Source organism: Echinops telfairi, unplaced genomic scaffold (genome assembly GCF_000313985.2).
Source record: "Echinops telfairi isolate 266 unplaced genomic scaffold, ASM31398v2 ScPeMD7_7424;HRSCAF=8462, whole genome shotgun sequence".
Lineage (NCBI taxonomy): Eukaryota > Metazoa > Chordata > Mammalia > Afrosoricida > Tenrecidae > Echinops > Echinops telfairi.
This window is the reverse complement of record NW_022111324.1, coordinates 63,377,837-63,391,886: the sequence shown is the minus strand read 5'-3', so window position 1 is coordinate 63,391,886 and position 14,050 is coordinate 63,377,837. Positions and strand designations below refer to the sequence as shown.

At 38.9% G+C, this 14,050-nt stretch overlaps 1 protein-coding gene across 1 annotated transcript in view; it reads left to right on the top strand.

Annotated features, from left to right (window-relative positions):
- The window catches only part of USH2A (usherin), a 949,135-nt gene that overhangs the window by 475,271 nt on the left and 459,814 nt on the right, over positions 1 to 14,050 (top strand). Inside the window, exons 33-34 of the mRNA XM_004700145.2 lie at positions 1,305 to 1,476; positions 5,609 to 5,756. Coding sequence (XP_004700202.1) covers positions 1,305 to 1,476; positions 5,609 to 5,756 — 320 coding nt within the window. The remainder of the gene's footprint in view (positions 1 to 1,304; positions 1,477 to 5,608; positions 5,757 to 14,050) is intronic.

Sequence of the window (14,050 nt, the reverse complement as noted above, 5' to 3'; positions counted from 1 at the left end):
TCTTTGGTTCATCTTTAGCTTGGCTGTGAGCAATTGGATGGTCTGTTCTGAAGTCTGTCCCTGGCCTTGTTTGCACTGATGATAATGAGCTTCTCCATGTCTTTTCCCACCGATGTAGTTGATATGGAATCCTGCTGGGGTATTCCATCCACTGAGGTTCAAGTGTACAGTTTAGGTTGTTGAAAAGATAGTTACAACAAATTAGTTGTTGGTCTTGCAAAACTATCATGTGAGCTCCAGTATTGTTTATATCACGAAGAGTATTTCATGACTACATATTCTTCTTCATTTCAACTTTTGAATTCCAATCACCAGAAAGTATTAATGCATTTGGATTGCATATTTGATTGATTTCACATTTAAAAGTTGGTAAAAAATAATCTTTGATATCTTCATCTTTGGGATTAGTAGTTTCTGTGCAAATGTGAGTAGTATTAACTGGTCTTCCTTGTTGGCCTGTGGTCATTGGCTTATCACTGATATATAGGGTTGTACTTCAGGATAGATCTTGAAATGTTCTCTTTGACGATGAATGTGATGCATTTATCTTTGTCATCCCTGAGCAATAGACCACATGATTGTCCATTTCACAATGGATAATACCAATCCATTCTAGTTCACTGATGCCAATTGGTATGCATTTTCATGACATGATTTTCTTCCATTCATACTTTGCACATTCCATATTCTGAGCATTAATGTATGTTTGTAACTCTTATCATTTTGAGATGTGCCACAGCCACAATCAAAGGTCCTAAAAGCTTTACTCCATCTGTATCCTTAAGGTCGACTCAGCTTTGAGGACCCAGTTCTTTCCCAGTCCTATTTTGAATTTCTTCCAAATGGAGGGGCTCATCTTCTGGCACCATATCAAAAAAGTTCTGTGGCAGATATAAACTTTTTCCTGGCCAATATTTTCAGAAATTGGCCGCCATGACCTCCGTCCTCCTCTTGAAGCATATGGCTGGAAGCAAGATGGGTAGCACTAGCGGTATATGAAATACCAGTGCCAAAGCTTCTAGCATAACAGCCACTAACATGACAACACTGTATGACAAAAAGATACACAAACATTATTTGTATGAGTGTAACTGGAATTATAGGTAAATAGAGGCAGGGATTATGTTCTATTTTTAAAATATTGTTCAGAATAGTCATTTAAAAACATTTATTTCTTTATTGATTTCTTAGGGTGTTTCTACAATGGCAGAAATTCAAGTTGCTATGTGTCCATAAAAAATTCTGCACAATTCAGTTTTGATTGAATGAATGATAATAATGATACTATATTTCTCCATTCCCAGGTGGCAGCAACCAAGGAAAATAAATGGAATTCTGGAACGCTATGTATTATATATTTCAAATCACACGCATGATTTTACAATTTGGGATGTCATCTATAACAGTACAGAACTTTTTCAGGATCATGTACTACAATATCTTTTCCCTGGTAGTAAATATCTCATCAAGCTGGAAGTAAGTTCACTTTAATTCTCTGTCATGTTCTTCAGCCCATGCTTCCTTCCCTGCTCCACTTTCCTTTATTCCATCTTCTCTCCTTCGCTCACTTAAAATTAATTTTAAAAGCTCAAATGATGTTTGCACAAAAAACCTGACTTTATAGTCTAAATATGAATTATAGTGTTATATTACCTATATATTGCATCTAGATTATGTATAATGACAGAATGACAATACGAGTCATAAGATTTTCCCAAATATAATTTGGGATTATAAAGAATTTTTTTTCTTATATGTGAATGTCATGATTGCTGATGGCCATTTCTAAAATGCTTGTAATAAGGCTACTTCCCTGGGGACCTTGTATTTATTTGAAAAAGAATGCAGTATATGACCATTTTAATCTTATACTTTTAAATGAAGGTTTCAATGACCCCAAAATATTTTGTATTATTATTATATTCTGGCTTACATTACACATCTATCTCAAAAGAACAGGCACTTAATGAAACCCAGAATCAACATAGTTTAGGAGCTTCTGTAGACAGACAATAGCATTTTCAATGCAAAATAGCACTTTTACACAAAGGTCTTTTAAAGACCTTGATATTACTGAGGAATTTATACTCAGTAGTCCCCTTTGTTTTTTGATGAAATATAATGCTTTTTTAAGTTTAATAGCACATCTGAAAATAACTGAATATAAACATGAGATTGTCCCTATTTGTTTTAAACACGCTCTTCATTTTATAGCAATACCTATATAAGGATATTTGCCTTGATAAATGCCATAGAAAATATTCTGCTCTTGATTATGAATAAATTTACATTTATGTAGACACTGTGTATGCATTCATTTTACTTAACATGCTCTTGAATGCTCTAAATATTATACCATGAGAAAATACACTATTTCACCCACTGCTAACTGGCTGACTTGGAACTGCAAGACAAGGGCAATCGAAGCAGGTTCAAGTTCCTACTCAAAGCGGACTCCAAGCGCCTTGGTGTCCAGCACAGCAGCTTGGATTAGTTACAGTTTTAATCCCCAAGAATTCAAAAATGTATTCACTCGGCACTGATTCCAAGTTAGTAATAATAGCAAAAATGAAGAAAAGGCTCAATCACTGGGGGCGGGGGGGTCCCAAATTAGGCAGAAAATGTTCTTTTGGTGTTCAGCAGAAGGAAGCAAATGATACAAAACAAATTCTACTCCCAAGGCCATTCTTCGGATATGCCAGGCAGTCAATCAACATTTCACTCAACCTCCTATATTTTATAAATCTGTTGTACTTTGAAAAATAAATATATCTAGACCAGGAGTCTGCTCCCCTGGGCTTTATTTCAGATTTTGCCACTCACAGTGTGGCCTGAGGCAAATTCACTTAACGACACTGAGTTTTATTTTCTTCAAGCCTAAAATTAGCACATTGAACTGATTTTTTAATGTCTCTTTGAGCCTTAAAAGTCAAGTCTATGAAGCTGAAAAGGTACCCCAACAACCCCCCTCCCGCTGGACTCTGCTCTATGGCGTTAAACAGGCTGTCAGCCACTGAGGCTGTAAAAGAGATAGGAAAGCACTTCCTTAACTCTTACTGGAGAAATAAACTTGCACACAATGATTTTCCATCCCACTTTTTATGAGGGCCAAAAATATGCTCATCGGTCTTCAGGAAGTATTTAAGTACAAGGTTTTAGTGTTTGGTTATTTTTTAATTTTTCACTTACCTCTGTTAACTTGAAAATTAAATGAACCAGATGTGTTCGGTTCATTCTGATTAGTTGAGTAAGTATCATATATTTCACAGTTTCAATATAATAAATAACTTTCAAGGTCATTAGATGCGAAGAGGGACATCTGGTTCCCAAACAAGCCAGGCTACTATTATTGATCCTCCGAGCATGTTGAGTAAGCACTAGAAAACAACAGGTTCGCCTAACCAAACCTTGAAGCAACACTTGGGATAGTGGAAGAATTTTAATCCATGCTCTGTTTACAAAAATATGTAATTACCTATGTCTTTGGGGGAGACAGCAAGGGAAATTACTTGGGACATGAATGAGGGAAAACACATCAACAAATAGGCTCTCAGAATGAAATCCCAGGGTGTTATGAGTTTAATGTTCTCTGGTGGGGGCGGGGAATAAAACAAAATCTAGAAAGTTTAATTCTTCCTGATGACTGGAAAGAATAAGGTTTTAGTGTTTGGTTTTTTTTACCATTTTCCCTTTAATAATTTAATGGTCCCATAAGACTTCCTTTGTTTCCAGATTTTTTGTGGAACTTTTAGTTTTTGAATTTAAATGTTTTTCAATTTCAAATATCAAGTAACTACTCTTCCGCTACCAGAAAGCATGTCCTACAGCTTTGAATTGGAGCCCCACACGCACGTGTGTGTGTGTGTGTGTGTGTGTGTGTCCAGAGAGTCCACTCTCAGAAGGAGTACGGTTTATTTCTGACATATGTATGCACATGCCACAGCCAAGAAGTAGAGGGAACCCACAGAGGTGAATTAGGGCCCCCATCTCAAGGCACGTTAATGCGTAGGCCACATTTAGCCCAGCTGAAACTCGCTGAAGCTGATCTGACCCTGAAGACAAAGCTACGGGCTCCGCTTGTTCTGAAAGTAGAAAGTGAGGTTGAGCTCCACAGTGACTGACCATATTATTTTAAATTATATTTACAGTGAGCCCCTTGCAATGATTTGCAACAACCCTGAAAAAATAATGTAGTACTTCGTTATCTTAACCATCTTTTTAAAAAATCAGTCTTGTATCTTTGGGAAAAAAGATAATCTACCGCTTTAAAAATAAAGGGTGATTTTCAGAATGAACCCTGAGGAATGCAAGAGGAACTCTAAAAGTTGAGGCAAAAGTGGAATCAAAGGTAATGGGTTTTCCCATGAACATTTGATGCCTCCTTGTACTTTCTTATTATTTGAAATTTTTATATTAGTAATTATCTTCCATGAAAATGGACTGTGTGTGTCTGCTTTTTACATTGGTGTGTGGGTTTTTTTAATTTTTGATAAAATTAAGTCTCTGACAGAGTTTTAAATTTCATTGTATAAACTAACGCTTCAATCTAAGGATATTGAACAAAGCTTTCACATGTTTTCAGATATAGTTCTTGTTTAGGGGCCAAATTTCCAATGTTTGTCAGTATACCTGGGTTGGAAAACCCTTGTGTGTGTATCTCAGTTTCCTGGCGAAATGCTTATCCACTTTGTTCTATGGGAGTGTATTTCCTACACACTTAGCTATTTCTTTTGGAGTATGTTGGGTATATGATGAAAGTACACTTACATACATTTCAAAATATCATTAACATTCAAGTTGCCATAACTGATATTAATGATACCTAATTGGAAAACAGAGTTTCTGTAATCATCTTATGTTTTGCAGTCCTGTAGTGAAGCCCACATTTTAGGACCACTACATAAATAATTTAGCTTCTTTAACCATTAAGCAGTCACTGAATAATTGCTTTGTGTTGATTGGCATGTGAGAAATATTGTTTTATTCTATTTTACCTTGTGCTATAACACATTGATCATGTTATTATAAAAAGGCATGTCTTTTGTACCCCTAGAGATCAATTGTTTTTTCCTGAAGTAGTTTTCAGTACTAATCCCAGAGAGTCACTGTGTGTGTGCAAATATATGCGTGAGTCTGTGTATCGGTGTGTGTGAGTCAGCATGTGTGTGTGTGTGTGTGTGTGTGTGTGTATGCATGTGTGCTGTGAAGGAAAGCATGTGTGCGAGTGTGTGTGTGTGTGTCTAATTGACTATGGGAACCTCTGGACAAGAATCAGTTCAGCAGAGGGATTCATTTAGTCAATGCATATCTTGCATTTTTAGGCTCCAAATCAGGGCATATTTATAATTCATAAATTCATACATTCTGGATTATTTTCTAATTATGGGAGTTGGCTGTCTTGTGTCTAAAAAGGCAAGTGAATTAGATGTCAAACCTCAGCATTGAAATACAATTTACTTGGGTGGGTAGGGTTAAGAGGAGCACTATTGAAATTCTCCCTATGCATTCGTCCCTTGTCTTCAGCACTTCCCTAAACGTTTGGGGCCCAGAGTGAATTGTGATGGTTTTGTTCTACTTTGTTTTGTTTTGTTTGTGCCTGTCTGTCTAGGCTTGCACTGGCGGGGGGTGCACTGTAAGTGAAGCCAGCGAGGTCCTCACAGAGGAGAGCATTCCCCAAGGAGTCCCGCCCCCCAGGGTGCACTCACATTCACCTGATTCCTTTAACATCTCCTGGACAGAGCCTGAGTATCCGAATGGTAAGTGAACTCTTTTAGCCCGAAGTTAAAAAGATGATTAGTAAAGGTAAATTAATATTCTAAATGGCAGCTTATATGTGGTGCTTAATTTTTAATGATCATTTTAGCACATAAAATATCTGAGATGGTATCATTGTCTGTAGTTGGAGTTTGTGGTTTTGAGGCTAACATGCTCTTTTGGTAGCTCAAAAGTGCTCCCTTTTGATAGATCTTGTGTACTGCATCTTACTGTTTTACTGGCTTCCCACAGAGGCAGGGAGAACAAGGGAGGATTCCCAAACAGTGCTGCCTGGCAGTCATGTTGTCTTTCGATGATTCCTGGTTTGGGTTTGAGTTTGGTTTGGCTTTGAACAGCCATTAGTTGTCTCGTGAGTAGAGAAGTGGAAAGTTCGTGTACATACTGTATTTCACAATGCTTTTGATTTGAGTTAATAGATTGATCTGATGAGCAGTCCCTGGAACTCTGGGATTTAAATGTTATTTACGAATATGGCGGCATGTTGGCTTCAGAGAATATTTCCTTTAAGTGGGTTCGCTATATTTGTATGTAAAATACACGTCTTTACACAGCTTAAGGAATCAAGCTCACCCGTTAAAACTTTTCATATAATAATGATCTTTTTTATAAAAGATATGGTTTTGGAGAGGCATAGGCTTATTCATTCACTGGAACTACCTTTAAGATTTATACAGCATGGCCCCGTTGTTGCAAGTTGACAGAGGACTATAGATGTCAGATTCGGTTCCTCTATGAGGCAAATATTAAGACATTTACTATCACAGGAAGTGTTTTAAGTAACTCACTACTGAGGATTGAAATAGCCTCTTTGAGCATAACAACAAGAATGAAAATGTTTTGCAGTTTTATTAGTTTGTCTTATGTTTACTGTGATAATAACTATTCCAGTCATCTCATTTCAATTAAATTTTTTTGCAAGTATATTAGATATGGTTGAAATAAAGGAGAGGGCTCTTCTCATTGGATTGAGTGATTATCTCTGCTACTGATATTGTTCTTGTACTTTTTCAAATTTCCTAATATAATGTAAATGGTTATCTTTTAATACTTATAATAAGCAGTCATAAATCTTGACACTATTTTTTTCACTCCATAGAGACACTTAGTACATAGGTGACAATGCAAATGCAAATGATTTATTCCAGTTAGATTGTTTTTAAATGCCATTATATTATTTGTACATTTATAAAGTTCCCCTCCTCTTACTTGGTAGTTGTAACTGAGAGTCGAACTAATTTAGAATCTTAGATTGACTAGATTTGAAATCTCTGCTCCTGGTGATTTTTTTCCATGTAAAAGCAGTCACTTTCTAGGTGTGCAGCTTAAAATTGATTTTTGAGATTTAATCATCGAACAAAAGGAATCTGAGAAATGTCAAACATTTGTGGAAAGTTTCCTTTACGTTCCAACATTGTGTTTGATCGAGGCAGAATTTTGAGAATGTGTGTCTTTGCAGGGGATGGTGAGACAAAGGTGGAGTATTTAAGAAGCACTAGCTCTCTTCATAGGGGCCCTGGTGGTACAGTGGGGCAGCTCCACAGAAAGTCAGCCATTTGACATAAGATGTGCCTCTGTGTCAAGGTGGACAGCCTCTGAAAGCCACAGGGGGATTTCAGCTAATCCTATAGCTGAAGAAGAGAAGTTCACCTGTATCCTGTAGGGTCTCAGTGAGTTGAAATAGACTTGATAGTGACCAGTTTGGTGGGGGTCATGAGCTTTGAAAGAAAGAATCAATACAATTGGCAGATTTTTAGCCAGACTCAGGATCCCTGGGGGTACACGGACTGCCTCTTTAGTGGCTGTTCTCTCCTGATGGTGTTTCCAAAGTATGTAAGATGTAGTCTTGCCATTTTTGCCACTAAGAACTCTGACTGTAATTCTTCCAATGCAGATATGTTTGTTCTGATAGCAGTCCATGGTACTCTAAATATTCTTCTTAGAGCTTCCTTATCAAATATCCCACTTCCATATGCATATGAGGCAATTAAAATACCATGGTTTGGATAAAGCACACCTTCATCCTCAAAGTAACATTTTTGGTTTTCAGTCCTCTAAAGCAGTCTTGTGCGACAGATTTATGTCACACAATGTGTCGTTTGATCTCTTGCCTGCTGCTTCCAAGAGTGCTGATTGTGGATCCAAGCAAGACAGAATCCCTGAGAACTTCATATTTTTCTCCATTGATCATGATGTTATCTATGGGTCCAGTTGTGAAGATTTTGGTCTTCTTAAACATGAGCTGTCAGCCATTTTTCATCAGCAAATGCTGCAGGTCCTCTTCACTTTCAGCAAGCAGCATGGTGTCATCTGCACATCAGAGGTGGTTAGTAAGCCTTCTTCCAATCCTGAAGCCACAGGATTCTGCACATAAGCCACCTTCTCAGATGATTTGCTCGGCGTACAGTTTGAATAAGTATAGTGAATACGTATATATTGTACACCTTCCCTGACTTTAAACCACACAGTATCCCCTTGTTCTGTGTGCGCAACTGCCTCTTGATCCATAGGAAAATTCCATATGATCATAATTGTGTTAGTCTGGGTACATTAGAGAAACAAATCCACAGAAACGCATATGCATAAGAGAGAGTTTTATATAAAGGCAAGTGCACATGAAGAAAACATCCCCACCCAGTGCTGCCCAAGTCCATAAGTCCAACAACCCATATGTCTGACACCAATCCACAAAGTCCTCCTCCATCTCACAAAACACACACAATGAGGCCAACTGCAGGAGGAAAGCCGAATCAGTGAATGTGTAAGCATCTCAGTGCTGGCAGGGGTCTCCACACGGCTGCTCCAGCACCTAGGGCTACATCGGGGTAGGTCCATGCGGCTTCTCCTTGGGAATGTCTTGCAGGAAGTGAGTCTTGCCAGCTGAAGCAGGGAACTGACTAAGGCAGCTGCACCCTGGTCTAATCATCACAAAGCAAAAGACCCGAGAACTAGAAAGGTGAGGCTCACTGAGCCATTTATCTTTCCACTCTTCAATTAACCCCACATGTGTTTATCGGCCAAGTTGGCATAATAAACTTTAACTAACTCAATAATGTTCTGGAATTTCCATTTTTCTCAAGGTTACCCATAGTTTGTTATTGCGTTAGTCTGGGTAGCCTAGAGAAACAAGTCCAGGGATACTCTCATATGTGTGTAACAGAGAGTTTTAGATCAAAGAGCAATTGCACATTAAGAAAACATCCCAGCCCAGTTCATAGCAATACCATAAATCTGATATCAGCCCACATGTCCAGTACCAGTCTGTAAATTCCTCTTCAGAATCACGCACCACATGCAATGACGCTGAATGCAATGACGCTGAAGGTCAGTGGGTGGAAAGTCTTGTGGATCCAGTAGTGGTGGAAGCATCTTAGCACTGGCATGGGTCTCCATGTGGCTCCTCCAGCTCCAAGGCTCTGGCTCCATGTGACTTGTCAACAGTAATGTCTCCCAGGGAGTGAGTGAGTGCCCCACCTACAATGAGCTATTTATGTCCTTAGCAGCTCCAAATGAGGTCATCAAGCTGAGACCTGATTGAAAGGCTAAACTCCACCCCTTCATTCTTATGTATGAAGTTGAAAACATTATTTAACTACCAGTTATGATCCACATAGTTGAAGGCCTTGACATAGTCAATGAAACACTAGTAAGCCTCTTTCTGGTATTCTTTGCCTTTAGCCAAGACTCATCTGACATTAGCAATGATATCCCTTGTTCCATATACTTTTATGTGTCTTGCCTAAAGCTCTAGCAACTCCCTGTCAATGTACTACTGTAATCATTATTGGATGATCTTCAGCAACATTTTACTAGTATGGAACTATGGGTTGTAATAATATCTGTAAGAGCTCCTAGTAAAATGTCTTTAAAATTTTCCTTTCGTGAGATATTGTTCTATAGTTGGAGCTTTCTGCTGGGTGTCCTTCCTTTGAAATGGTACAAAGCTGAATGGCTTCCAGTCAGTTGGCCAAATAGTCATAGAGGAGTGGGTGCTTCCGGCGCTTCATCAGCTCGTTGAAACATTTCAGTTTGTATTACAGTAAGTCCTAGAGCCCTGTTGTTGGCTAGTGTTTTCAGTGCAGCTTGAACTTCCTTCTTCAGCACCATTGGTTCTTGCTCATATATAACCTCCTGAAATGCCATGACAGTCCTCTTGATTGGGTTATTCCTGGCGTAGTAAATTTTATGATTTCTTAATTCAAAATGGCCAGTTCAATCCATTTAAACTTACTAATTCCTCGAGTATCAATCTTTATGCATTCCGTTTCATTTTTGAGGACTTCTAATTTTCCTAGATTCGTGCTTCAAGCATTCCAGTGTCTGGTCAGTAGCAGAGGTTTGCAGCTCCTGTGGCCTTGACCTGACTCATGTCTCCGTGAGCAACTCCACTCTGAAAAATCATTCCTCTCTGTCACAATCCACGTGTCCTCTCACCCAAGGGGCCACCTCCAGCATGGTCTCTGACAATGGTCTGCTTCCATTCATTAGGCCTGCGGTATCTGACCGTTTTTTGGAAGCTATGCATAAGGTGTGCGGTGGCGCTTTCTGTTGAAGTGGGCAGCTGAGCCCTTCTTCCTTGTCTACTCTTAGTCTGGAAGCTCCAGGGAAACCTGTTCCCTTTAGGTAACGCCGTTGGCATTTGAAATACCAGAGATATAGCTTCCAGCATTATGGCATCACACAAGCCACCACAGTCTGATACAATGACAAAGAGGACTCTTTATGGGAGTAGAAAGCCCAGTCTTTCTCTCGAGTCATGCCTAGTGGTTTTGAACTGCTGACCTTGCAGTTACAGTCCTAGGTGTGTAACTACGATGCCAAAAGTAGTCCATGTGAGTTGTCATTGTCCTGAAGAATGTCTCTCAAAATAAGAATTTTTCTGTCTTGCCAACATTTGATAGTGAAATGGAATTTTCCCCTGTATTAAAAAAAGCTCACTGCCATTGAGTTGATTCTGACTCATAGCAACCCTTACACGAGGGCAAAATGAAATGTATTGCTAAAAATAGTAGAAACCTTTACAAACAAACATATCAAAATAGTAAGCTATTATCTTTCAGCATCCCCTTCATCTAGGTCATTACATTTCTGGAGACAATGTTCTCTCTCTAATTCTGCCCTGACAGATTCTGCGCTCTTTGATTTACACGACATGAAATTAGTAGTTTGGCATCCTAGACAGAATCCAACCCTGTTTCTTCTGTTCGTTCTTAGGGTTTTGTGAACAGCATCACTCTGAAGGGAAAAAGGCAGGGCTGTGCGTTAGATGGGGCTGGTTTTCAGAGAAATGTCTTACAGGACAGCCCCTGCGCTGCTTGAAGAATGGGCAGGTCCATTGTCCTGAGAGGAAAATAAAAGTCCGTGGTGCTATTTTCCTAGGCATTTTCTCACCAGTGTCATGTTCAGTTTTCTTATGACTTCTTCCTACTATGCCCCCATTACCATCATGTGTCCTTTGATAAAATCTATCAAGATTAACCTTTGTGAATCCCAAAACACAGTTGCCATACTTTTTGAGATGACCTCTCTACTCTGAATTTAACAAGCCTATCAGATTCCCTCAGAAGCAATGGTCTTTGTTTGGGCCATTTTTGGAAGGCTCGTTAAGAGGCCGAGACAATTTGTATTACTGGGAGGATTGCCTGCAGCTATTCACTGATCACAGAGACTTGCTTAAAAATGCTTTGTTGGGAATATACCCGAGCCTGGATTAAATGAAACACTAGTATCAATATAGTTTTCCTTACCCTTACTCAATACCTTTGAGTCAAGTCTCACTCAGATGGAGTGTTCGTGGAGTATTAACCACCAGGTTAGCAGTTCAAACCCATCAGTTGCTCCCCAGGGGAAAGATGAGGCTTTCTGCTTCCATGAAGGATGTCAGCCACGAAGACCTAGGGGGGGCTGCTCTTCTCTACCTTCTAGGGCCATTATGAGATGACAATTTAGCCTAGAATGTGTGTGAGATTAGAGTCTTTCTACTAATTGTATGTTTTGAACATTACCAAAATGGTGGAGTAGGTTTCCTTATGTTTATCAGATATTTAGTTTGTCTTCTATAAAATACTGTTTGAATCTGTTCTCAGTTTATGATAGGAATGCTTTCTATGTTCTGGTTAGTACTCACCTGACAATTACCTGGATTGTAAATATTTCCCCCCACGGTATTGTTCTTTTTAGGCATAGTGTGTAACAAATTTGGGTGATCATATTCTAAATTTTAGTAATTTTTGATCAATATTAAATGACTTTTTATATCCAATAATATTTTTGCCAACATGCTTCCTTTGAAGTTATTAATATTGTTTTAACATTAAGATTGGGATTCCATTTTTCTGTTCTTTTCTCATTCTTTCACATTACCCTTTGGTGTACATTTGTTCTTGATGTGTATCTAGAAAGAAGGAGTTAATATCTAGCTCATGTGACTCCCGTGGAAATGACCACTGGCTGAATCCATCCTGTACCACTAACTCATGGGTTACACCAGGTCCAAACAAAAAAGAATCTGCCAGAGGAGCAGCGACAACCTCACTGTCAGCATTGGTTATGAACAGTGGATGACAGGCATGGGGTGCGGGAAGGGGAGGCGGGTGCAGATGCGTGAACAAATGGGCAAATGCTGCCTACCTGGTAACCTCGTGAAGGTCCGAGAATTGTGTTTTCATGCCCTGCCATTCATGTTTGTGTAAAACCGGATGAACTAGAAAAAATAAATCTAATGACATTCATATATGTATCAGCAAGGGCTTTATATCACTAACTAATTATGTATAAAGAAAGTACCCCAGCCCAGTCCATCTCAAGACCCTAAATCCACTATTGGTCCACAAGTCCCTCTTCAGACTCACATAGCCACAGGTAATCACACAGCCTGCAGGACTACCCCAGGCTGGCGTGTGCACGGTCCTGTGGATCCACAACCGGTGGAAATCTGGCAGGGTTCTTCCAGCTTCAGGGTCAGTGGCTGAGAGCCCCAGTAAGTAAGAAGGCAGAGGGAGAGGGCCATACCCCCAAGGACACAGTATCAGGCTGTGACCTGATTTATAGTTTTGACTCTACCCCTAGCCAGGAGTGTGAACTTGACATGAAATGATCTGCCACAAAGTGAAGAGTATTGTAGGACACATTTAGGAAAATTGAGGATGAATAATAAGTACAGATTTGGGAACATGTGTAGTCCTTGCTGTAAAGAGAAAAGAAAATATCATGCTGGAGAATAATAAAAATAGTAGTCACTTATTTTTGTGCCTATTCCATGTATATACATTTAAATGGGTCATTCAATCAACAATTTAGTTACTAAGTTCTCAGTATCTAACGAAGGGCCTTTAATACTTAAGGAATCCCTGTGGCACGTGATTTAAGTGATTGATTGCTAATGGAAGGGTTGGCAGCTTGAATCCAACAGGTTATTTTATGGGAGAAATATCTGAAAGACTGCTTTTACAAAGATTTCATCCAAGAAAATCGTATGAGAGAGATGTACCCTGACACATGAGTTAAGATGCGTCAAAATAAACTTAGCAATACATAGCAAAAATGACCACGTGTTTGCCTGTATAATAGATGCTCAAGGAAAAGCAGGAAGCCAAACAAAATGGAGAATGAAGAAACAAAAAAGTGTTGATTTCTGTGATCCAAGATCATCAAGCAATGCTCTTATGAAACATCTCTTGAATACACAGTTGACATGGGACATTCTTTCACAATTTTCTTATCTCTCTGACAAAAAATGTGTTTGACTATTCAACACCACCTTTAATGTTTGGCCATGGAGCTAAAATTATCTATTTTTTTCCCTCACAAGTTATATGGGATATTATTCCCAGATTCTGACAGAGCTGGCAGACATGCAAATGCATGAGTGTTTTAAATTGCCTTAACATTGTATGCATTATGCACATAAAAGGAATAAACTTAGAGTTGTTTTTTTTTTATCAAGAATGAGGTAAGGTCTCATTATTATAGGACCTTTAATTCAGGCTACTTCTTCCTACTCTGCTCCATTTCACATCCTGTACTACACTTCTCATCAAAAGAAGCACATCTTTCACTAATCCATTTTAGACAGGCATGCTGCCTGTCTTACTGGCATGATACCTGTCATTACCCAGAAGTCCCCATAGGTATATGTTAATTTTTAGGATATTGTTTCCTCAATAAGTTCAGCTAGTTTCATTTGAAGAATAGCCCATACTTACTAAATATTGTGGAATGATGTTTGAGAAAACAAACCTGCTGTATTTAATGGTTTGGGTTTGCAATGGGAAACTCT